This window comes from Lactuca serriola, chromosome 3, assembly GCF_051521515.1.
Source record: "Lactuca serriola cultivar US96UC23 chromosome 3, Lser_US96UC23_V15, whole genome shotgun sequence".
NCBI classification, from domain to species: Eukaryota; Viridiplantae; Streptophyta; class Magnoliopsida; order Asterales; family Asteraceae; genus Lactuca; species Lactuca serriola.
This window is the reverse complement of record NC_136410.1, coordinates 69369744-69393817: the sequence shown is the minus strand read 5'-3', so window position 1 is coordinate 69393817 and position 24074 is coordinate 69369744. Positions and strand designations below refer to the sequence as shown.

Sequence of the window (24074 nt, the reverse complement as noted above, 5' to 3'; positions counted from 1 at the left end):
TATATGGTTGGAAACTTGACATGTAGTAGGTATGGTGGTATGAAGCCTAAAAATGTGCAGTAGGCTTGTATATATGGCTAGCAAGAGATATATAAACTAGAATAAGTAATACATATAATACATGTTAATATGAAACATGTTAGGACATTCATTTGGTGCGGGAAATCACGAAGGAATGCTCGAATCTTGGAAGCATCGACTAAGGCCATTAAGGTGAGTAACGGGATATGGTTATTATATATGCCTTAAGTGTGTTATACATCCCTATATATGCTTAGTAGTGTCATGATTGTTGTGTTTTGGTGTTGTACACAAAAGTAGATGTGGTCGTTGCAATGAAAGTGTTCCCTTATTTCAAGTATGTTCGGCAGTTTTTTATACTTATGTGGTTAGTGTTGTCTTAATTTATACTGCTGTGGTTAGATTTGTCTTTTCGTTTATTATGTTGATGTTGTATAAATGTGGTTGAGATGTTGTATTAGTTTGAGAACTATTCTCCTTTACTGGTATCACACGTGGTATCATGTAAATTATTCCGGAATTAAACGAAGACGGTTTGGGGATCTCAGTTTGAACCGGTTGTTTCGTGTTGTGTAGTGACATATGTATTGCATTGCATTCACGTTATGAATCATTATATTGTGGAAAATCTAGATTTTGTTTTTAAATTACGTAGTTAAGTAATTTTGGTATTATATTATGAATTATTATATCATTACTCACTAAACATTATATTATGAAAATCTAGTATAACCTTCCAATGACACATGTATTAAGCTTACCCGTTTGTTTTTGACACTACTACAAAAATGGGTATTACCGACAGAATTTTAGCGACGGAAAAATCCGTCGGTAACAGAGACGGAATACCGACGGATTTCCGACCGATTAAGAAAATCTAAGTATCATGATTTTAGTGACGGTTTTGCGACGGTTTAGCAACATGATACTTTCCGTCGGCATTCCGTTACAATGTACCAACGGCTTAGCAACGGAAATCAACAAATTTGTATGCCCGTCGGTAATCTGTTGGTAAAATTATGATTTTTTTTTTCAATATTTGGGGCAATTTGGTAAATACGTAAAGGGTGAGCCTTAATTAGTCAAACGTGGTGAGGCGGAACTAAAAGATCACTCTGAGCTCCCTTTCTCTATGTGAACGACGACCGACACGCAAGAACCATCGGCATCACCGCCTGCTGCTACTCCGGTTCTCTTGACACAGCCGCCGCCCTCAAAGGTGTCGTAAGGTGTCGCCGTTGCTCGACCTCACCCTTGGAGCGGATTTGAGCTTACTTCTCCGTCTTTTTGTAAGAAACCCTAATTTAGTTTTTGGAAAAATTTCGAAACGCAAACCACTTCCGATGTTTGCTCTTTATTGAATAACCTTTCTGCAATTGGCGATCGTCCTTTTTTCTTCTCTTCTCGTCATATCAAGTATCATCTCTATCTTCAATTACCATAGCACATATATGCGTCTAGTTGTTGATCGATTTTCGAGTTTTGATTATTGCTTAATTTCAGTTACTTGCTTCAGTTTTGGGGAATTTCAATCTTCTGCGTATGATGAATTGAAATACTCAGTTTATTACGAGATTATTTTGTGTAGTTAGGTTCATTGTTCCATAAGTATCTTTTCCTATCTTAAGTAGCAACATGATGAAAGGTTTGTTTGTTTTAGTCACTCCTTTTCACAAACTTATTTGATTGATTGAGCTTTGTTGCATACCTTTCCTGGATTGTATGTTAAGTAAAGCCACAGATCCCTTTTGCTATCCTATATTCCATGTGTTTTCTTGAAAGGAGTTTTTCCAACGATATCTGCAAGTCATGGCCTGAATTGTCATTTTTGGGACTAGAAAGGGCAGTAGATGACCAAATTCAAGGGTATTCAATAAAATCTTGTGAAGCATTCTCTTGTTTTCTGAAGCAGGCTCCATTTTGTGTGGTGTGTCCAGCTATTATATACCCTGGATGCTTGTATTTATCCAAGTCATCCAACCCATGAATTTGCTCTCAAAATGCCTTAAAAAAATCAACATGGTTAACTGAGTCTATTCTCCTTCATCTATTAAAGGAAAAAAAAATGAAATTAAACTGTTTTTTATATATTCATCATTCTTACAGTCCATCAAATGTATAAAGATTTTGCTTAGTGCCCATATATTAAAGGTAAAAAGGTTGATGAGTTATCACTGCCATATGATACCAATCCACTGGCATAAGCTTTAGGGTGCCTTTTGCCCTTCATGATGGCCTTATTTTGCTTAGTGCCCATAAACTAATTTATCAACCATGATTCATCATCAGAGGAAGGTCTCAAGTCTCCCCTAGATTCAGCTTGAACCTGTCAAGAAGTGTTGCATTAGTCTCATATATCAACAAGAACAATAATATGAAAGAGAAATCAAGAGAACCTCAATGTTAAACATAGTCAACTGTTGTCCTGCACCAATACTTGCAGGATCCCTAAAGCCTGATTGACTCAAAGGAGTCAGGTTTTTCCCTTCTGGACCTGATATCTATTTTGTTGTGATTGTGAAGTATTTGTAACACCCAAGATTTTGAAAGCCAAGAAAGTAAAGGAAACCCTAAATTTAGGAGGGACTCGGCGAGTCCAAGGAAGGACTCGGCGAGTCGGAGCGGGATCCGGGTCGAGGAGTAAGTGACCAACTCGGCGAGTCGGCCAAGTGGACTCGGCGAGTCTGGTCTGTGCGAGGAAAACCCTAAATCCGGGGCTTGGAGCCTATTTAAACGTCTCAATCTTCTTCCTAGGGCTCCTTTACTGCCCCTCACACCCAGAACGCCGCACCCTAAGCCTCCATTGTGATGATTCATGCTTTTGGCCATTTTTTTGAGTGATTTAGAAGAAGAAGAAGAAGTGGGAATTTTGAAGCATCAAGGAGTGGCTTTGGATCTGAAGTTTGGGGAACATTTTAGAGCATTTGAAGGTATCAATTCGTTTCCCTCCTTTAGATCTTCTTTGGTTATGAGTTTTGGGGCTTTTAAGCCATGCCTAAGATCAATCTTGGGCTTGAGGTCCAGATCTGAGGTTGCTACCTCAGATCCATGCTTGTTTTGGTTTAGAATCCCGTAAAGTATCAGCCATTGGGTGGATTTTGGAGCCTCTTGGTCTTAAACCCTAGTTATTAGTGCATTTTGCCTAGATCTCCCTCTCTACACATAAAGTTTGCAACTTTACGTGGGGAATAGGCTTGGGAAGGGTAGATCTACAGTTTGGAGTTCATGCATGACTCGAAAGTTCTCTGCATGTAAGTGGATCTTATTGGACTCGGCGAGTCCTTCGAGTGGACTCGGCGAGTAGCTTGAAGATGAGGAGGAACCCGACGAGTGGGATGAACAGCTCGTCGAGTCGGATGATGATAGGCCTGAACTCGGCGAGTTGGATGAACAACTCGGCGAGTTGGATGAAGATTGCCGTGTGCTCGGCGAGTCTGTTCTTAGACTCGGCGAGTCAGGTCGCGTGGTCCCAAACCCTTCGAGTTAAGTCTCGAGTCAGCAAGTCGAGCCAGGACTCAGTGAGTTGGACAGGGCAGGAATCGGGAATCAGTAGACTCGGCGAGTCAGGGGCTGACTCGGCGAGTAGAGTCGCGAGTGGAAGGACTCTAGAATTATGAACTCGGCGAGTTAGTAGGGTGACTCGACGAGTAGGGTTGACCTGGAAGGTTGACTTTGACCAGGACGTTGACCTTGACCAGAGTTGATTTGGTTGTCTGTCAGGGGTCAGTTTGACTCAGTGTTGTATTGATATTGGTAGCTCGGGGAACTAGTGGAGCAGCAGTTCGGAGTCAGTGGTCAGGTAGCGGTCAAAGGGATTAGTAGCAGCAGTTCAGCAGTATCAGGTGAGTTTCCCTTTGTATGAATGGGTCTACGGCCACAATGTCGGCCCATGTAGACATGAGTAGAAGACCCGGGGGTTAGCCCTAGGCATCGTATGCTAGTATGTTGTTCAGGACGAGGTCCAGTGTTAGCGGGTGGGTGCCCAAGGAATGGTTTATGTGATAGTTTATACTTTTTGTCTGTGTGATACTTGTATGTGCCTGGTAGGGAGGTGAGTGTGGGCGAGGTCTCGTATCTCACCAATAGCAGAGTGTGGATGGTGTTCCACATCTCAGTAGCAGCAGAGTAGGGGCGAGGCCCAAGTCAGGAAAGGAGTGAGTGTGGGCTGGGCCCGTATCTCACTACAAGTAGGAGCATGGACGGGGTTCCGTGACTCATCAGTAGCAGGTCAGGGGCGGGGCCCAGAGATAGGTGAGGCCTTAGAGCAAGAGCTGTTAGTATATGTTTAGCTTATGTGATGTTCTGTGATATGTTTATGTGCTATTATATGTTAGTAGGGCGAGGCCCTGTGACAGGCGAGGCCTAAGTGAAACAGATCTGTATCCGAGCGGGGCTCGAAGCCAGGTGGGGCCTGGAGCGGCGGGGCCATTGTAGCGGGCGAGGCCCGAGGTAGAGGGCGGGGCCTAGTATAGCGGGCGTGGCCCAGTATTTGTAGTATGTGTTAGTTGCAGCTAGTTAGAGGGCGTGACCCAGTATGTGCAGTGCGCAGTTATGCGCATGGTATGTGGTAGGGTGGGGAACTCACTAAGCTTCGTGCTTACGGTTTTCAGTTTTCTTTTCAGGTACTTCCGGTAGCGGAGGGAGGAGCTCGGGGTGATCGCATGACACACACCATAGATTAGTCAGCCTGGGAATGTTTACTCTGATAATAAACATGTGTTTTGAAAACTTATACTCAGATTATGTTTTGGGATGATGTCTTTGGTTAAAGTAATGTTTTATTAAAAAGAAATTTTTGGTCTTGAATTTTGGGATGTTACAAGTTGGTATCAGAGCCTTGGTTTGAGGGATCCGGACATGCTCTCGGGTGTGTCTGTGACATCCCCATTTTCACGGCCAGAAAAGACCGATGTTGTTTATGCTTTATAAAAATCAGAGTACTTCATTTTATAAATGTTGCGGAATTTGTTCCCAGAAAAACATGGTAAATACGTTATTAAAACATTTTCGAAGAAACATATTTATTTCATTTTAAAACGTTTGGGATGTCATCGTTAATACAGAAACATAAGCATAAACAGAACTTACAATTATTTACACTAGTGATCTACATCTCTTTAAATCTCTCAGTGTAATGTCACTTCATATCAACACCTGTGATATAAATAAACTGAGTGGGTCAGGTTGGGAAACCTGGTGAGTACATAGGGTTTTCAACCCACAATAATATAATTATTATGTTTAAACAATCAAACAATCAACCCAATTACCCATCCCCATTATCTTCTTTATTCTTACGAATCAGCTATTTCTCATTCATTCATTCCTAAGGATCATCCTAAGGAAACAACATGAAGTCCATTGTTGCCAATGACACATTGGTCAAGCGCAGCTGCTAATATTGTCACTTAGGCTCAGCTGCCAGAATTAGGACATTTTCTATGAGGCGCTTCTGTCGGTATTGACCTTTTAACACTACTGTCATGGTCATAAGGCTCCCTATTAGGCGCAGCTGCCGATACTATCCTTAGAGCGCAGCTGCTAGGATGTTTACCGTAGATCTAAATCATCTACGGGTTGTGGCGCAGCTGCCAGTGCTCATCTATAGGGTACTAGGTCCACTGCTGCCAATGTATAGCTATAGGGCACTAGGTCCGTACTACTAATGTTCCTCTATTTCAGCTTTTATCCATCATCATTCATCTACCCATGTTTTACCCAACATATTTTGTAGATATAAAATACTTTATACAGTTTACATCATTTAAAACATGTATAAAAATCTTTCACCAGCATAGACAACAAGTATTCAGACAATATGCACACATAACACGTAATTTATATTAAAATACTTCATATCTATGTGTAAGATGAAAGAGACCATGCACTCACCTGATTAGGTGGTGATTCCGAACTCAGACAGCACTTCGTTATCTCAAAACAATTTTCCTCGACAAAACCTAGTATCAATACCACTAGGGTTTAGTTTTTAACGTTAACCACGACTAATTAATAGTCTAGCTATTATTACTATTATATAAGCGTTAAATAACACTCAATATAAATCATAATAATAGCCCAAATAATTATTTTAAGGTCCTAATAATGTTACTATAATTAAATAAAATCTATATTAAATATAGTATAGGCGTAGCTAACTTACAGCGAGTTTTTATTAAAAACCGGGCTTCGTTGGAGCAGCGTTTCCAAGCCGAAAGCTTTTCTTCTCGGAGCCGTCGGGCGCTCCGGGGCTTTCTTCTCGTGCTAGGGAGGTTCCGTAGACTTGGGAGGGGTTTACGGAGGCTAGAGAGAAGTTAGAGAGAGAAAGAGAGGCTTATGGTGTGAAGAAAATATGAGGAGTTCACCCTTGTATTTATAGGAGTTTTATAGTAAAGTAGTCTCTAAGCTTCGTCCGTAACTTTTGCATACGAGCTCCGTTTTTGTCTGTCTTTTTACCGTTGAGTTCCTATTAATGAGATCTTCAAATTTCATTTAGACCTCGTTGGCTAATTCAATTCTATCTCGGATTTACAAAACTGTATCGAATTCGCCGCGCTCGAAAAGTAGGGACTAAGCTTCGTCCATAACTTTCGCATACGAGCTCCATTTTTGTCTGTCTTTTTACCATTGAGTTCCTATTAATGAGATCTTCAACTCTCATTTAGACCTCGTTGGCTAATTCTCATTCTATCTCGGATTTACGAAACTGTATCGAATTCGCCGCGCTCGAAAAGTAGAGACTAAGCTTCGTCCATAACTTTCGCATACGAGTTCCGTTTTTGTCTGTCTTTTTACCGTTGAGTTCCTATTAATGAGATCTTCAACTCTCATTTAGACCTCGTTGGCTAATTCTCATTCTATCTCGTATTTACAAAACTGTATCGAATTCGCCGCGCTCGAAAAGTAGGGACTAAGCTTCGTCCATAACTTTTGCATACAAGCTCTATTATCGACGTTCTTTATATCCACGCGTTGGTATTTACGAGTACTACAACTTTCATTTAGATCCCGTCAGCTAAAAATCGACCGATCTAAAATTCAGATTTCGAGCTGTGCACTACTATGCTAAATCTTAGAAAAATCATAACTTCCTCATACGAAGTCAGATTTGGGCGTTCTTTTTATCGATGTTCTTAGTTTAACATATTCTACGACTTTCGTTTAGATCGCTAAGGCTAAATCTCGCTCTATCATAAACTCACTATTTACGCTTCCCGGTATCGTGTCCGTTCCGTCGCGAAACTTCAACGGGTCATAACTTCTTCGTTATAACTCGGTTTTCGGCGTTCTTTATATGTACGAAAACCTTGTAACATACTCTATAACTTGGTTAAGATTATTTATTCTAAATAATCTTTTGTCGAAAAGTCGTTTTCGACCCCTATTGCCTCTAATTTGACTAGCCCAGATTTGCGGGCGTTACAATTATCTCCCCCTTAGGATGATTACGTCCCGGAATCATCAACGAAACAGGGTCGTATAATGACTCCATACGTCATCTCTTCATCCTAGGTAATAATTATAACTTCTACATTCCTTCGATTCTATCTCTTAAACTCATTGACTGTAAGAGTACTCGATCGTGCACCTGCTCTCTACCTCAGGTTAGACTCCAAATTATGACCTTCAAGTCACAATCTCGATCCTTGCTGGATACGGACTTGAGATAAGTTCTTTTATTACTACTATAGATCGATGTGTCATATTCTAATGACCTATCATCGTATGTTGCAACACTTAGACTTAGGTCTCTTAGAGTTAAATTCTAAAACAGACTATGCCTTCCTTCATGTTGTAATGTGATATAATCACACTTTAACATTAGGAATTTCTAGCCACCAACTTCTTTAACAACGAGTGCGATACTTCTATTGATCGCTTTGATTTCAACCGTTTGGTTTAAGTCAGACGCTACATCAAACTTGGTTCTCTGAACCACACAACATACTCATCGTAGTCGGACTCGATTCGATATGACCACTAGGGTCGGAATATCAACAATCTTCTTAGTCATTACCGAAACGATGGTAACAACACACTTCAATAAAACGAAATCAATTATTAGCTTCTTGGTAACCTTGTGACTTTCCCTGATCCAAGTGTGAGTCCTGTGCTTTCGGTAGTATAGGCCTCTACTACCATTCACACCTACTCATACTCGTCTCAGGTATTGTCCCGCAGTTTTCCAAGTCACCGCACAATAAAATCATATAACAGCTTAACACATCAAATATCAAAACGAAGGTTTTTATTATTCCTTGAAACTATTACATAGGTGTTCAAGTTCACCCTAGACTATGCCTCTAACAGGCTACATCATACGATTCTATGGCTACTTCATAACTCGATCTTTGGATGTCAAGCTGTCACTCCTGAATCCTTGCATTGTCATCTGCTTCGTCAAGGATCATTTGAAATGTTCTCGCCTTTGGCTTTGGCGGCACATTTGGCTTTGTAGCCCCCTCTCTCTTTGGGCAATCTTGCTTGAAGTGCCCTTCCTCATTACATTCGTAACACACCCTTTTATTGAATTTACACTCGTTGTCATAATGCCCATGCTTCCCACACTTGAAACAAGTTACTTCCTCACTGCATTTTCCAGAGTGTTTCTTTTTGCACTTCTCGCACCATCTTTCTTCACTCCCTCCTCCTCTAAACTTCCTGGTACTTGATTTGCTTCTCTCATCGGGCTTCGCAGACCCCTCAAACTTCCTCTTTTCGCCAACCTCGGTCTTGTTGGCGGCTCTTCCCTTGATCATCTCCTCAACCGACTTGGCAGCCCAGATAGCTGCCTCCAAAGTAGGCGCCTGACGCACTGGCACTGCATATTCCCATGGAAGTCCTTTTGCGTACTTGTCAATTTTTTTCAGCTCATCCGGAACAAGACGTAAGACGAACTCCATCTTCTCTGTGAAGTTGTTGGTGTATTCATCAATAGACATGCTTCCTTTCTTTAAGGTAAGGAATTGGTTTTCTAGCTCGAGCAGATTTTGGGCGGAGCAGTACCTACGTTTGAAATGCACCAGAAATTCTGCCCATGTCAGTTGCAGGGGCTCATTGGGGCTCAGCGTCTTTCCCAAGGTATTCCACCATCGTACAACGCCTCCTCGAAACTGACGCACTGCAAACGTGATTTGTTGTTTTCCCTTGCAACCGCACGTCATGAAAGCTAATTCCATCTCCGAGATCCAATCCATGACCCCGATCGGATCCTCCTTTCCAGTGAAAGTCGATGGCTTGCAAGTCAGAAAATCCTTGTACTTGCATCCATTCCTCTCGACTTCGTCATCTTGGTTGTTTTGTCGAACTATTGGTGGGTTGACTTGACCAACAGTCCCACTGTAGTTTCCTTCCTCAGTCTGCCCTTCGTTCAACTTGGGCTGTTCGATCTGAATAGTCACTTCCTCTCGATTTTGCTGGAGAAAACGTCTGGTTTCCTCCATTTGACGATCCAACATCGCTTGGATCATCGCTTGCACTCCTGCCATCGTTATTGGCTCAGCAGCGGCTACCACAACCGGTATTTGCTCAATCGCTGGGGGTAGATCTCGGTTCCCATTTGCATTCACGTTTCCGCTACGGGTTCTTGCCATCTTGATCTATACACCGAATGAGGTGAATCTAGACCTTTACTTAGGATTGACGTTTAAATCATTCTTATCACTCCGAAACGTTTATATGCTAGTTCTAATATCGTAGTTAAACGCTTAGAATCCTAAACACATAAGGTTTCCAGATCCGGTCGGCAACAGACCATAGATCCAAACAAATAACAGCATATCAGGCACAAGCATTTAGCACATAAAAGCATTTTAGGCACAATTCCTAAAATAATCTAGTGCTCACACCTCACAATCATCGCTTAACATTCTAAGTTTAAGTCTAGAAATAAAATCCATATTCCTAGTTCGCTTAAACTAATACTCTGATACCAACTGTGACATCCCCATTTTCACGGCCAGAAAAGACCGATGTTGTTTATGCTTTATAAAAATCAGAGTACTTCATTTTATAAATGTTGCGGAATTTGTTCCCAGAAAAACATGGTAAATACGTTATTAAAACATTTTCGAAGAAACATATTTATTTCATTTTAAAACGTTTGGGATGTCATCGTTAATACAGAAACATAAGCATAAACAGAACTTACAATTATTTACACTAGTGATCTACATCTCTTTAAATCTCTCAGTGTAATGTCACTTCATATCAACACCTGTGATATAAATAAACTGAGTGGGTCAGGTTGGGAAACCTGGTGAGTACATAGGGTTTTCAACCCACAATAATATAATTATTATGTTTAAACAATCAAACAATCAACCCAATTACCCATCCCCATTATCTTCTTTATTCTTACGAATCAGCTATTTCTCATTCATTCATTCCTAAGGATCATCCTAAGGAAACAACATGAAGTCCATTGTTGCCAATGACACATTGGTCAAGCGCAGCTGCTAATATTGTCACTTAGGCTCAGCTGCCAGAATTAGGACATTTTCTATGAGGCGCTTCTGTCGGTATTGACCTTTTAACACTACTGTCATGGTCATAAGGCTCCCTATTAGGCGCAGCTGCCGATACTATCCTTAGAGCGCAGCTGCTAGGATGTTTACCGTAGATCTAAATCATCTACGGGTTGTGGCGCAGCTGCCAGTGCTCATCTATAGGGTACTAGGTCCACTGCTGCCAATGTATAGCTATAGGGCACTAGGTCCGTACTACTAATGTTCCTCTATTTCAGCTTTTATCCATCATCATTCATCTACCCATGTTTTACCCAACATATTTTGTAGATATAAAATACTTTATACAGTTTACATCATTTAAAACATGTATAAAAATCTTTCACCAGCATAGACAACAAGTATTCAGACAATATGCACACATAACACGTAATTTATATTAAAATACTTCATATCTATGTGTAAGATGAAAGAGACCATGCACTCACCTGATTAGGTGGTGATTCCGAACTCAGACAGCACTTCGTTATCTCAAAACAATTTTCCTCGACAAAACCTAGTATCAATACCACTAGGGTTTAGTTTTTAACGTTAACCACGACTAATTAATAGTCTAGCTATTATTACTATTATATAAGCGTTAAATAACACTCAATATAAATCATAATAATAGCCCAAATAATTATTTTAAGGTCCTAATAATGTTACTATAATTAAATAAAATCTATATTAAATATAGTATAGGCGTAGCTAACTTACAGCGAGTTTTTATTAAAAACCGGGCTTCGTTGGAGCAGCGTTTCCAAGCCGAAAGCTTTTCTTCTCGGAGCCGTCGGGCGCTCCGGGGCTTTCTTCTCGTGCTAGGGAGGTTCCGTAGACTTGGGAGGGGTTTACGGAGGCTAGAGAGAAGTTAGAGAGAGAAAGAGAGGCTTATGGTGTGAAGAAAATATGAGGAGTTCACCCTTGTATTTATAGGAGTTTTATAGTAAAGTAGTCTCTAAGCTTCGTCCGTAACTTTTGCATACGAGCTCCGTTTTTGTCTCTCTTTTTACCGTTGAGTTCCTATTAATGAGATCTTCAAATTTCATTTAGACCTCGTTGGCTAATTCAATTCTATCTCGGATTTACAAAACTGTATCGAATTCGCCGCGCTCGAAAAGTAGGGACTAAGCTTCGTCCATAACTTTCGCATACGAGCTCCATTTTTGTCTGTCTTTTTACCGTTGAGTTCCTATTAATGAGATCTTCAACTCTCATTTAGACCTCGTTGGCTAATTCTCATTCTATCTCGGATTTACGAAACTGTATCGAATTCGCCGCGCTCGAAAAGTAGAGACTAAGCTTCGTCCATAACTTTCGCATACGAGTTCCGTTTTTGTCTGTCTTTTTACCGTTGAGTTCCTATTAATGAGATCTTCAACTCTCATTTAGACCTCGTTGGCTAATTCTCATTCTATCTCGTATTTACAAAACTGTATCGAATTCGCCGCGCTCGAAAAGTAGGGACTAAGCTTCGTCCATAACTTTTGCATACGAGCTCTATTATCGACGTTCTTTATATCCACGCGTTGGTATTTACGAGTACTACAACTTTCATTTAGATCCCGTCAGCTAAAAATCGACCAATCTAAAATTCAGATTTCGAGCTGTGCACTACTATGCTAAATCTTAGAAAAATCATAACTTCCTCATACGAAGTCAGATTTGGGCGTTCTTTTTATCGATGTTCTTAGTTTAACATATTCTACGACTTTCGTTTAGATCGCTAAGGCTAAATCTCGCTCTATCATAAACTCACTATTTACGCTTCCCGGTATCGTGCCGGTTCCGTCGCGAAACTTCAACGGGTCATAACTTCTTCGTTATAACTCGGTTTTCGGCGTTCTTTATATGTACGAAAACCTTGTAACATACTCTATAACTTGGTTAAGATTATTTATTCTAAATAATCTTTTGTCGAAAAGTCATTTTCGACCCCTATTGCCTCTAATTTGACTAGCCCAGATTTGCGGGCGTTACAGTGTCTGAACTCAAACTAAGGAATTGGTATAAAAGTTTTCAAATGAAAAGTCAGTTTTGGTAAAAAGAATTTTGAGAACGAAAAACAGTTTTAGAAAAGCAAAAAGAATTCAGAAAGAAAAGAACTTTGAAAAGAGAAAAGAGATGTGGTTCATGCAATCAACCGAGCTCAAGTAAGTACCCCAAATACCCATACAAGTTTATGTTATGATTATCAGTTGATAGAACAGCATGCTAGAATAGGACTAAGGATCTAGGGATGATGCCTTATGTGCCTGTTATTTGTGCTTTTGAGCTGCATGATAGTGCTGATTAGACAGTAGTAGGATAGCATGTTTAGGTTATGCCTGAGTTTATGAGTTTGTGATGCATGCTAGTTCAGATTCTTGCTGTTTGGATATGATTGCTTGAGTATGTGGTGGTTAGATTTTCCCCTTGTCCGAATGCTGCTTGCTTTGTGCATTGTGGGATTCTGAGTGATGGGAGTTAGCCATTAGGTGGATACGTCATGTCACAGGTGATCAGGGTTGAATAATCTCAGAGTGCTGGATTTGGCCCTATTGCGCAGCTCTCGTCTGAGTCCAACTGTTGTAGGGACGAGTCTTTTACTTGAAGGATTATCTGAGCCTCGTCGCATGTGATGGTATCCAGGTGGTGGCTAATTGGCATCACAAGGAGACCTTCAACAGCTGAGGAATGGTTTGAGTTGAGTCAGAGGTTTCCCTAGGGTAAGCCTAGGATGAGATAGTGTTGGGAGCAGTAGTAGTAGATAAGGGACCTGGTGGAGTCAAAGCAATTCCTGAGGAAAGTACGGATAGATGTGGAAGGTAGTATGGGCCCATATTACTGAAAGCAGAGGATCCGTACTTGATTCGGGAAGGGCCAAGACAAGACCGGGAACCTAGTAAGGGGTGTGTTTGGTCTCGTATCAGTGATGAGTATTCTGATAGTGGTTGTGGTATATTTTTAACATGGTGACATTGCGAGAGAGACCAGCGGGCGGATCAGGCGCCGGAGAGGGATTAGGCTCGGGTTCAGGGACCGAGCAGCTCGAGGAGCGGATGAGAGAGTTGATATCAGCTGAGGTTACGCGCAGTATTCTAGCTCAGACTCCTGTGATCTTTGGCACGGTCAAGGAGGGTATACTGGAGATCTTGGAGGAGAGGCTGGGAGCCTTCCGTACTAAGATGATGGCATTGATGGGAGCGCGTACCTTGACGTTTCGAGAGTTCAGAGCCTGCGGGGCACCAGATTATCATGGGGCTCGGGACCCCATTGCTAGCAGCAGATGGTTGGCGGATGTAGCCAACGCTTTTTGTACGAGCAGGTGTCCCGAGGGGGACAAGGTTAGACTCGCTTCCTGTCTTCTGAAGGACAAAGCGAGGGATTGGTGGGAGAAGATTGGTCATGCTTTGGGAGATGATGCCGCGTTGGACGCGATGACTTGGAGCGATTTCTCGGCCAGGTTCAAGGCGGAGTTTTCGCCGATTATTGAGGTGCAGCAGCTGGCACGAGAGTTTCAGGATTTGACGCAGACTACGGAGACTGTGGCGGAGATCACCGCCAAGTTCAGGGAGAGGGCTCTTCTGGTACCGCAGTATGTCGCGGATGAGGAGATGAAGAAGGCTCGGTACCATGAGATGTTAAGAGCCGACATCAGGGAGTTCGTGAGCAGGTCCAGCTGTAAGACGCTGGAAGATATGATTTGTCGGGCTAGAGAGAGGGAAATTGATTTGGAGCAGATCCGGAAGAGGAAGACGGATGAGGTTCAGGTAGCTATGGGTTCGGGCAAAAGGCCCAAGGGATCGGATTCGAGATCGAGGGATCATCAGGACCGCAGTCGGTGCGGAAAGTGTGGCAGGGCGCACGGGGGTGCGTGTAGGAGTGGTAACGGTGGTGAGTCTGGCTGCTTCAAGTGCGGTCAGACTGGTCATTTCAGCAGGGATTGTACTGTTACCGCCGTGCAGGGATCAGACATGATATGTTTTCATTGCAACCAGCGGGGCCACAAGAAGGCCCAGTGCCCCAGTTTGTCTTCGGATGGACGGGTGATGGCACCCGCCCTTGCAACTTTGAGGATCGCAGATGGCCGTCAGGGCCGGGTAGAGGCACCTGCAGCAGGGAGCAGGGCTTTTCAGATGACGACCTTGGAGACGCGAGCAACACCGGACGTTGCAGGTATGCAATTTCCTATTTTTCAGTTCTTTTATTTGTGCATGATTTCATTGTTATGGTTCTGCATCATTAGCGGTAAAAGTATTTTATTTTGATTGGTTGATTGTGATCGAGTTATATACCATCTGCATATCTTGGATATTTGTATGGTAGTTAGGGGATGTGCTCTATTGAACAAGGTTTCGAAGGATGCAGTAACTGTAGCATGCTTGGGAGGGATTTGGTATGTTTCGCTAGTTCGGAGTGGTGCAGTGATTGTGATGGATTGGCTAAATCCCTAGCTATGGCGGGCTTGGGTTCCTCAGTAGATGGGTTATGGAATGGTAGCAAAGATCGGGATCTCTTTGAGTAATGAGCAGCAAGGGGTAAGCAGGATCGAAGTGGGGGAGAATCCTCCGGGTGTGCCCAGAGAGGAGCACGCAGACCCAGAATGAGTACGTGACTTCCGAGAGGGAAGAGAAGTAGTTCAGCGTTTGATGGTTTGAGGATTTCTGGGTTGGGAGTTTGAGAAACTCCACACCAGCTAGTGCTTGAGATGGTAATGGTTAGTTATGGGTGAGAATTCAGGTTGTGGATCGCCCGAAGGACTCGCGGGAGTCAGAATAAGGATCTTGAGCAGCTGATGGCACGTGGGTGCCTTCGTATTAGCAGTCAGTAGTGGAAGTGTTGTAAGACTACAGGGCAGCTGTAGCATTCACTAGGGGTCAGCAATGGATGGTGATGTAAGCCTATGGGTAAGCCGTAGCATTCCTTAGTAGCTCCATTAGTGGAGTTGGGGCGAGGCCCTTATCTCCTAGTGATCAGGTAGGGATCAAGATTGGGTAAGTGGATGAGAATGATAGGGAGTTGTCTGTATAACTCTAGAGAGGTGAGACCTTGGGAGAGGCCGCTCCAGGATATAGTTGGGTGAGACCCGTGGGCGAGGCCCGTATGAGATTAGCAGTGCAGGTGAGACATGGGAGCAGGGTTGCTTAGTAGTATGGTTGGGTGAGACCCGTGGGCGAGGCCCGAGCGAGAGTGACTAGACTAGTGAGACTAGAAGGATAGAGGCGGGTGGGACCCGTGGGTGAGGCCCGTGAGTTCTAGCAGCGCAGGTGGGACCTGGTAGGGACCTTAGTGTCAAGTTAGGGGATCGGGGATCCCCGGTTTGTAGTGTCGGAATGGCAGGATTGATTGAGCAATTATAGGTGGTCGAGGTTTCTTTGGAAGTCGCTGAGAGCGACCAGTGATGGTGTTGGGACTAGCTACCGGTGAGAGCTGGTAATCCAGTCATTGATAGGTTGGTAGGGACAAGGGTGGTCTCAGTTCATCAGGGAGTCAGACGAGGAATAGCAGAATTGCCAGTCGGTGGCAGTGCGAGTATGCAGCGGATGGTGGAATTCAGTTAGTTGAGTCGAGGGGTGCTCGACACCAAGTGTTGGCAGAAAGGAGTGTCAGTGAGTACTGACGGTGATGACCCGTTCTGGGAATAGCGGGGAGGTGATGGATTTAGTGAAGGATAGGACCTTCACAGTGTCAGAGGAAAAGTCGGTTATGAGGCTTTGCCTTGGGAAGGCAAGGAAATTGCGCAAGGAAAGTAGTGGAGAACCTCTGCGGCTTCAGTGCAGTACTCGGTGAGTACCAGAAGGATTATCGGTTGAGTAAGTTCTGTTTCTAAGTTGTTCAGGGTCAGGTTTGACCCGAGGTTTACCAGCGAGGTTGATGTTAGTCAGAATGACCAGGGGGAAGACCAGCGCAGGTAGGCGGCTGGTGTTGGGTATTGGAGGCAGATCGCAGGCGGTGGGCCATGGTAAACTTCGAGGACGAAGTTCAGTTTAAGTGGGGGAGAGTTGTAACACCAAAGATTTTGAAAGCCAAGAAAGTAAAGGAAACCCTAAATTTAGGAGGGACTCAGCGAGTCCAAGGAAGGACTCGGCGAGTCGGAGCGGGATCCAGGTCGAGGAGTAAGTGACCAACTCGGCGATTCGGCCAAGTGGACTCGGCGAGTCTGGTTTGTGCGAGGAAAACCCTAAATCCGGGGATTGGAGCCTATTTAAACGTCTCAATCTTCTTCCTAGGGCTCCTTTACTGCCCCTCACACCCAGAACGCCGCACCCTAAGCCTCCATTGTGATGATTCATGCTTTTGGCCATTTTTTTGAGTGATTTAGAAGAAGAAGAAGAAGTGGGAATCTTTGAAGCATCAAGGAGTGGCTTTGGATCTGAAGTTTGGGGAACATTTTAGAGCATTTGAAGGTATCAATTCGTTTCCCTCCTTTAGATCTTCTTTGGTTATGAGTTTTGGGGCTTTTAAGCCATGCCTAAGATCAATCTTGGGCTTGAGGTCCAGATCTGAGGTTGCTACCTCAGATCCATGCTTGTTTTGGTTTAGAATCCCGTAAAGTATCAGCCATTGGGTGGATTTTGGAGCCTCTTGGTCTTAAACCCTAGTTATTAGTGCATTTTGCCTAGATCTCCCTCTCTACACATAAAGTTTGCAACTTTACGTGGGGAATAGGCTTGGGAAGGGTAGATCTACAGTTTGGAGTTCATGCATGACTCGGAAGTTCTCTGCATGTAAGTGGATCTTATTGGACTCGGCGAGTCCTTCGAGTGGACTCGGCGAGTAGCTTGAAGATGAGGAGGAACCCGACGAGTGGGATGAACAGCTCGTCGAGTCGGATGATGATAAGCATGAACTCGGCGAGTTGGATGAACAACTCGGCGAGTTGGATGAAGATTGCCGTGTGCTCGGCGAGTCTGTTCTTAGACTCGGCGAGTCAGGTCGCGTGGTCCCAAACCCTTCGAGTTAAGTCTCGAGTCTGCAAGTCGAGCCAGGACTCAGTGAGTTGGACAGGACAAGAATCGGGAATCAGTAGACTCGGCGAGTCAGGGGCTGACTCGGCGAGTAGAGTCGCGAGTGGAAGGACTCTAGAATTATGAACTCGGCGAGTTAGTAGGGTGACTCGACGAGTAGGGTTGACCTGGAAGGTTGACTTTGACCAGGACGTTGACCTTGACCATAGTTGATTTGGTTGTCTGTCAGGGGTCAGTTTGACTCAGTGTTGTATTGATATTGGTAGCTCGGGGAGCTAGTGGAGCAGCAGTTCGGAGTCAGTGGTCAGGTAGCAGTCAAAGGGATTAGTAGCAGCAGTTCAGCAGTATCAGGTGAGTTTCCCTTTGTATGAATGGGTCTACGACCACAATGTCGGCCCATGTAGACATGAGTAGAAGACCCGGGGGTTAGCCCTAGGCATCGTATGCTAGTATGTTGTTTAGGACGAGGTCCAGTGTTAGCGGGCGGGTGCCCAAGGAATGGTTTATGTGATAGTTTACACTTGTTGTCTGTGTGATACTTGTATGTGCCTGGTAGGGAGGTGAGTGTGGGCGAGGTCCCGTATCTCACCAATAGCAGAGTGTGGATGGTGTTCCACATCTCAGTAGCAGCAGAGAAAGGGCGAGGCCCAAGTCAGGAAAGGAGTGAGTGTGGGCTGGGCCCGTATCTCACTACAAGTAGGAGCACGGACGGGGTTCCGTGACTCATCAGTAGCAGGTCAGGGGCGGGGCCCAGAGATAGGCGAGGCCTTAGAGCAAGAGCTGTTAGTATATGTTTAGCTTATGTGATGTTCTGTGATATGTTTATGTGCTATTATATGTTAGTAGGGCGAGGCCCTGTGACAGGCGAGGCCTAAGTGAAACAAATCTGTATCCGAGCGGGGCTCGAAGCCAGGCGGGGCCTGGAGCGGCGGGGCCGTTGTAGCGGGCGAGGCCCGAGGTAGAGGGTGGGGCCCAGGATAGCGGGCGTGGCCCAGTATTTGCAGTATGTGGTAGTTGCAGCTAGTTAGAGGGCGTGGCCCAGTATGTGCAGTGCGCAGTTATGCGCATGGTATGTGGTAGGGTGGGGAACTCACTAAGCTTCGTGCTTACGGTTTTCAGTTTTGTTTTCAGGTACTTCCGGTAGCGGAGGGAGGAGCTCGGGGTGATCGCATGACACACACCATAGATTAGTCAGCCTAGGAATGTTTACTCTGATAATAAACATGTGTTTGGAAAACTTATACTCAGATTATGTTTTGGGATGATGTCTTTGGTTAAAGTAATGTTTTATTAAAAAGAAATTTTTGGTCTTGAATTTTGGGATGTTACAGTATTTTTCCCATGATCCAAATTGGTTTTGTTGTCATTACACATGTCAGCAGAAAACTCTTGTGAATCCATTAAAAAGACTTTATCCTTTGGTGATGAAGATTCTTCTGTTTATGCATTTGTAGTCTCACTAACAACATCTAACATGAAAGAGACAAAATAAGTACATTTAGATTGATCTACAAATCTTCATCTTCATCATCCATACAAACTTGTTCTTCATCATGATTTACTTGTTTTTGTTTATATTTTGTATGCAGTGGAAGTCGATTTACAAGCAGGAGCAAATCACAGATACAAGGTAAATGTTAATGCTAGGAAGTAGGAACACCAATTGCTATAGTATAGAGAAACGCCCTTCAGTTTGATCATTGAATGCTTTTATGTTTTCAGCTACTTTGGGTGATTTTAATTGGGTTAATCTTTGCACTTGTGATTCAATCTCTTGCTGCAACTTTAGGAGTATGCACAGGTAAGTCTAATAATTCATTCTATGAATTTATTTTCTTATTGAGATATTATATGTCAAGAAATTACTGAGATTTTTTCTTTAGGGAAGCATCTATCAGAAGTATGCAAGGCTGAATACCCAATATTTGTGAAGTATTGCCTATGGTTGCTTGCTGAGATTGCAGTCATTGCAGCGGATATTCCCGAAGGTAAAATTTTAACTTATCTATGATGAGGTCAATCACATTGAAAGAAGTATAAAACAGGGGAAAGTAAAACAATGAGTTTAAAATTGTTGAAGCTTTAAAAAGATTTAATGGTTTGAAGTAGTAAAGCTACAGGAGATGTTAAAAAAGATTTAATGAAACACCTGTTCATTATGAATTCAGACAAATTACTTCAAGCATGTAAATAAATAATTTTTTTTTTATCGTTTGTCATGTGTCTTTAAGATAATATTTTAATTTTTAAGATAATATTTTAATTTTTTTGGATTAACTAATTTTCTTTTTAGGAATGTCTAGTGTTTATTTACATATGACCAATGTATAACATGCCTATTAACGTATCCTGTTAGCTCGCTTTAGGCCATTTAAGTCCTGAAAACGCATAAGTAGCATACTTAAACTCATGCAAGTCAAGAAACACATAAATAACATAGAAACTCAGTAAACATGTGGCTTTGACCTAGTGGTATTCATGGATTTTTTATTTTTATTTTTTGTGCGGTAAGTTCAAATGTCTTTAAAAGATAATTAGAGTCGGTTTTTAATAGTTTACAAAAAAAAAAAAAATACAAACGTGTTCAATTTCATCAGTGTTTTTTTATAACCTTGCATAATTATAATTATTGAAATGTTATATGATCTTAAATATTCGCTTAACAACACTATATCCATTCATTTATATTACTGTTTCATTTATATTTTATAATATCCATTGAATCATAACTATAACTATGTTCCATATTTCCATGCCAAGTAGGATTTCAAAATATGATGTTGTAATTTCTAAACAAAAGTTGGATGCTATCACAGTGACAACCAAAATCAAATATTAAAGAAGGAAAAAAAGGCATTTCTTACAAAATCTTACCCCTTTCCAGCCAAACATTTAAATAAAGGAAAAAAACTAAAATAAAAATAAATTACACCAAAAAGAAAATACAAGTCCCTTTATTTATTATTAATACATGAAAGTAGGTTGCTATTTCATACTAGAACAAGTCCCTTTATTTCTTACTGATACATGAAAGTAGGTTGACATCTGGAGAGTTGACTGGGAGCCAACCTCAACACTGGGTCAATGAGAAGTCTTGGACCGTATTTGTAAGTTATCTATATTCTTTTTAGATTTAAGATTTGATGTATTTAATTATTTTTTTAATTGTTTAGAGTAGTAACAATTTTATGTTTTGGTAAATTGTAGAAAAATATGAGAAGGCAATGTGTGGGAAATCGTTGGGTGATGTTGAAATATGGGAGCATTGTGTTGGCGGGAGAAAGAAGGGGCGAGTTTACGGGGACACCTTACGAGTGTGGCTCATCATCCCATGATTATGCCTTATCTCAAAAGAAGGTATGTGTCTATATTATGATAAAAATAGTAAAGTATGTTGCTATTTCCTTCTCTTTTTTATACTAATTATATATTTGTTGGACCATATTTTAGATAAATGAATTAGAGCATGTTGGAACGAGAAGTGAAGAATCGGGAGGAAATAGAAGCCAATTTTGATAATCATGTGAAGTTATGAGAGGACATGGAAAGTCGTCTTCTTGGAAAAATGAATGATCTTTTGAAGCAATTCACCGGAAGATAAAAGGTAATATTTGAGGGCATTTATGGTATTTGGAAATATATAAATATCTCTCTAGCTAACAACTCTCAATTTGAGATAGGTGTGGAATCAACAAGCTAATCAAGAAAGAATTCTCTATTGGTTGTTGACAATATGGATTGAGATTTATGATATTTGACAATATGGATTGAAACTTATAGATTTAATGTATGTCAAATGATTGAAATTTATGGATTTACTTTTATATTTGTTGGTTTTAAAATATAAATTTAATATATGTTTAAAAAATTTGTGTAGAATATGTAATTATTTATAGTTTTTAATTCTTCATTAATTTGTAAATTTTTTTCTAATGCCAAAATCCGTTGCTAATCTGTTACAAAAAAAAAATTTGTAGTCATTTTGGGATTCCGTCGGTAATCTGTTAGTAAGTTATTCCAAATTCCGTCGGTAATCCGTTAGTAAGTTATTTCAAATTCCGTTGGTAATCCGTTAGTAAATTTTTCCGTCGGTAATCCGTTGCAAAAAAATTCCGTCGGTAATCCGTTGCAAAGTATATTCTGTTGGTAATCCGTTACTATTTCCGACGGAAAAATCCGTTACTAAAAATTAGCCATTGCCGTCAGAAATCCGTTACAAACAATTAGCGACAAGAATATAGCGACGGATTTTGGTGTGTTACAATTCCATCGGTAAAGAGCATTAGCGACGGATTACCGACGGTTTTGGCCGTCGGTGATGCTCTTTTTTGTAGTAGTGTGATGACATATATTACAAGTTCAAGTACAAATAACAGATTAGTGGATACTTCGAAGGTTATACTTAAGTGGTTAGATGAGCAATTAAGGTCATTGGAAGATTTGAGATTGTAACACCCTATAACACATAGTCATCGGTTAGAACTAAGTAGCTTCGTCGCCCATAAAGGTTTCAAGTTGTATTATATAATAGTAACTTAAATATAATCAATTTTTTAGTTTTGAATTGTTGATGGAATTGTTAATAGGTTCTCCGAAGGTTATGTTGTACTTATGTAGAGGTCATGCCAAAATTTGGTTGTATATTAAAAAAAAATTAGTCTGTTTTGTTGAAAATGAGGATGTTTGATGATTTTTTAAGCTTAGATTGTATAATAGCCGCTTGATAAAAATAAAACAAAATTACATAAATGGTCCTTGTGGTTTAGCAAAAGTCGGAAACTCAGTCCTTGCTAATTTGTTTTGACGACATGGACCATGTGATTTCCAAAACTTGCGTGAATTCTCCTTTTTGCTCATATCGTTACTTTTTGTCCTTTAGTATTTGGGTAATTTGGTATTTTAGGTAAAAGAGACTAAGTTTGTGAGAAAGGGTAAACCATAGAGACCATTTATGTAATTTTGTCTATATTTAATGTTTATGAGCTTAAAATTTTTCCACCCTTTTACTTTTTAGAGGATGTCACTTTGATTTCTTTATTTTGAACTTTATAAAATGTTATTTTCACCCCTCATTTTCTAAACTACCGTGCTTATATGTATAATTTGATTTTCTTTAATAACTTTCGTTCGTTAATCTAAAAATAACTAATATTTTACGGGTTTATATTTACGTATGTGTCTGTATAAGTTCAAAATGATCAATGTTTCGAAGTAAATTTAGAACTTTAATTATTTCGTTAATTTAAAAAAAAATCTTAATTGCTCTTTTATAAACGTATCGGTTTAAATTCGAGTTTGTCTACATTTCGATGTAATTTTTTTTACGTTTTTGTGGTTAACTTTTATGTATGTTTCCTATTAATGAGTTATGTCACATATAATAACTTTCTTCGTTAACTTAAAAAAACGAATTATATTCAAGTTTGTCTATTTTCGACGTAACTAATTGTTTTTACGTTTTTATGCTTAATTTTATGTACGTTTCTTACGTATGAGTCGGGTCACATATAATAATTTTCGTTAGTTAACTTCAAAAAATGTTTTACGTGTTTATTTTTATGTATGTGTTGATATAAACTTAAGGCGGTCAAGGTTTCGACGTATTCGACGTAAATATATAACTTTTGTTCATTAAATAAAAAAAATTTACTTGTTTTTTTTATGTATGTGTGGGTATAAATTCAAGTTTGTTTATGTATATATATATATATATATATATATATATATATATATATATATATATATATATATATATATATATATATATATATTTGTTTGTTTTCGAGCTTAGTTTTATGAAGGAAAATATTAAGTTTACATTGAATATGTTGAAGCGTTGACCACCGTGAATTTATATCGATACATACATAAAAATAATTTTTTTTCTTTCAAGTTAATAACAAAAGTTATTATATGTGATCCGACTTATATATATATATATATATATATATATATATATATATATATATATAGAGAGAGAGAGAGAGAGAGAGGAAACGTACACATCCATATGGTTTCAATTTCTATCGTAATTGGTTCTTGGTCCATATAAAATGACTTATTTACCCTTTTTATTTTCTTTTTATTGCAACAATTAGAAAAATGAAAAATAAATACTACCCCTCCCATCTCTCTTAAAATATTTATCTTCAAGATACCACCACCGATCAATGCCGCCACCACCAGACCTCCATTGTTATCGGAGCACCATCAAAAATTACAACCACCGTTGGAAATTACAATCACCACTAATAGAAAAACTACCTTTCATGACATGCAATGTGTGTCATAAAAGGGTACAGATGACACACAAATGCGTGTCATTGAAGCCCCTATCATAAAGGAAGACGACACACATTTGCGTGACATAAGCTTACGACCTGCATGTACGACATGCGTCTAAGACACACATTGCGTATCAATAAATCCCATGTTATAAAGAAAAAAGTTGAAACACATTTTTGCTTGTCATAATTTTAAGTGTTATAACAAAATATATATTTTTAATAGATTTACGAATTTTCAAATTAAATAAAACACTAAAACATTATAATATAAAATAAAATACCATACACAATAAAAGTAATTCATTGCACAA

At 40.6% G+C, this 24074-nt stretch overlaps 1 protein-coding gene across 2 annotated transcripts; it reads left to right on the top strand.

The window, feature by feature from the left end:
* The first annotated feature begins 1094 nt into the window (after positions 1 to 1094).
* On the top strand, positions 1095 to 21211 carry LOC145092565 (metal transporter Nramp7.2-like). Of its 2 annotated transcripts, XR_013702575.1 has the most exons (7): positions 18813 to 19106; positions 19199 to 19277; positions 19360 to 19464; positions 20514 to 20583; positions 20684 to 20833; positions 20927 to 21080; positions 21157 to 21211. XR_013702575.1 is itself a non-coding variant. In XM_079030511.1 (5 exons), coding segments are annotated over exons 1-5 (231 nt in total). In that variant the 5' UTR covers positions 1095 to 1436; the 3' UTR covers positions 20519 to 20583. The 2 variants fall into 2 exon arrangements, 1 of the variants encoding a protein (XP_078886637.1); XM_079030511.1 differs by lacking the exons at positions 20684 to 20833; positions 20927 to 21080; positions 21157 to 21211 and adding an exon at positions 1095 to 1437 and having other exon boundaries at positions 19066 to 19106.
* Positions 21212 to 24074: the final 2863 nt, after the last annotated feature.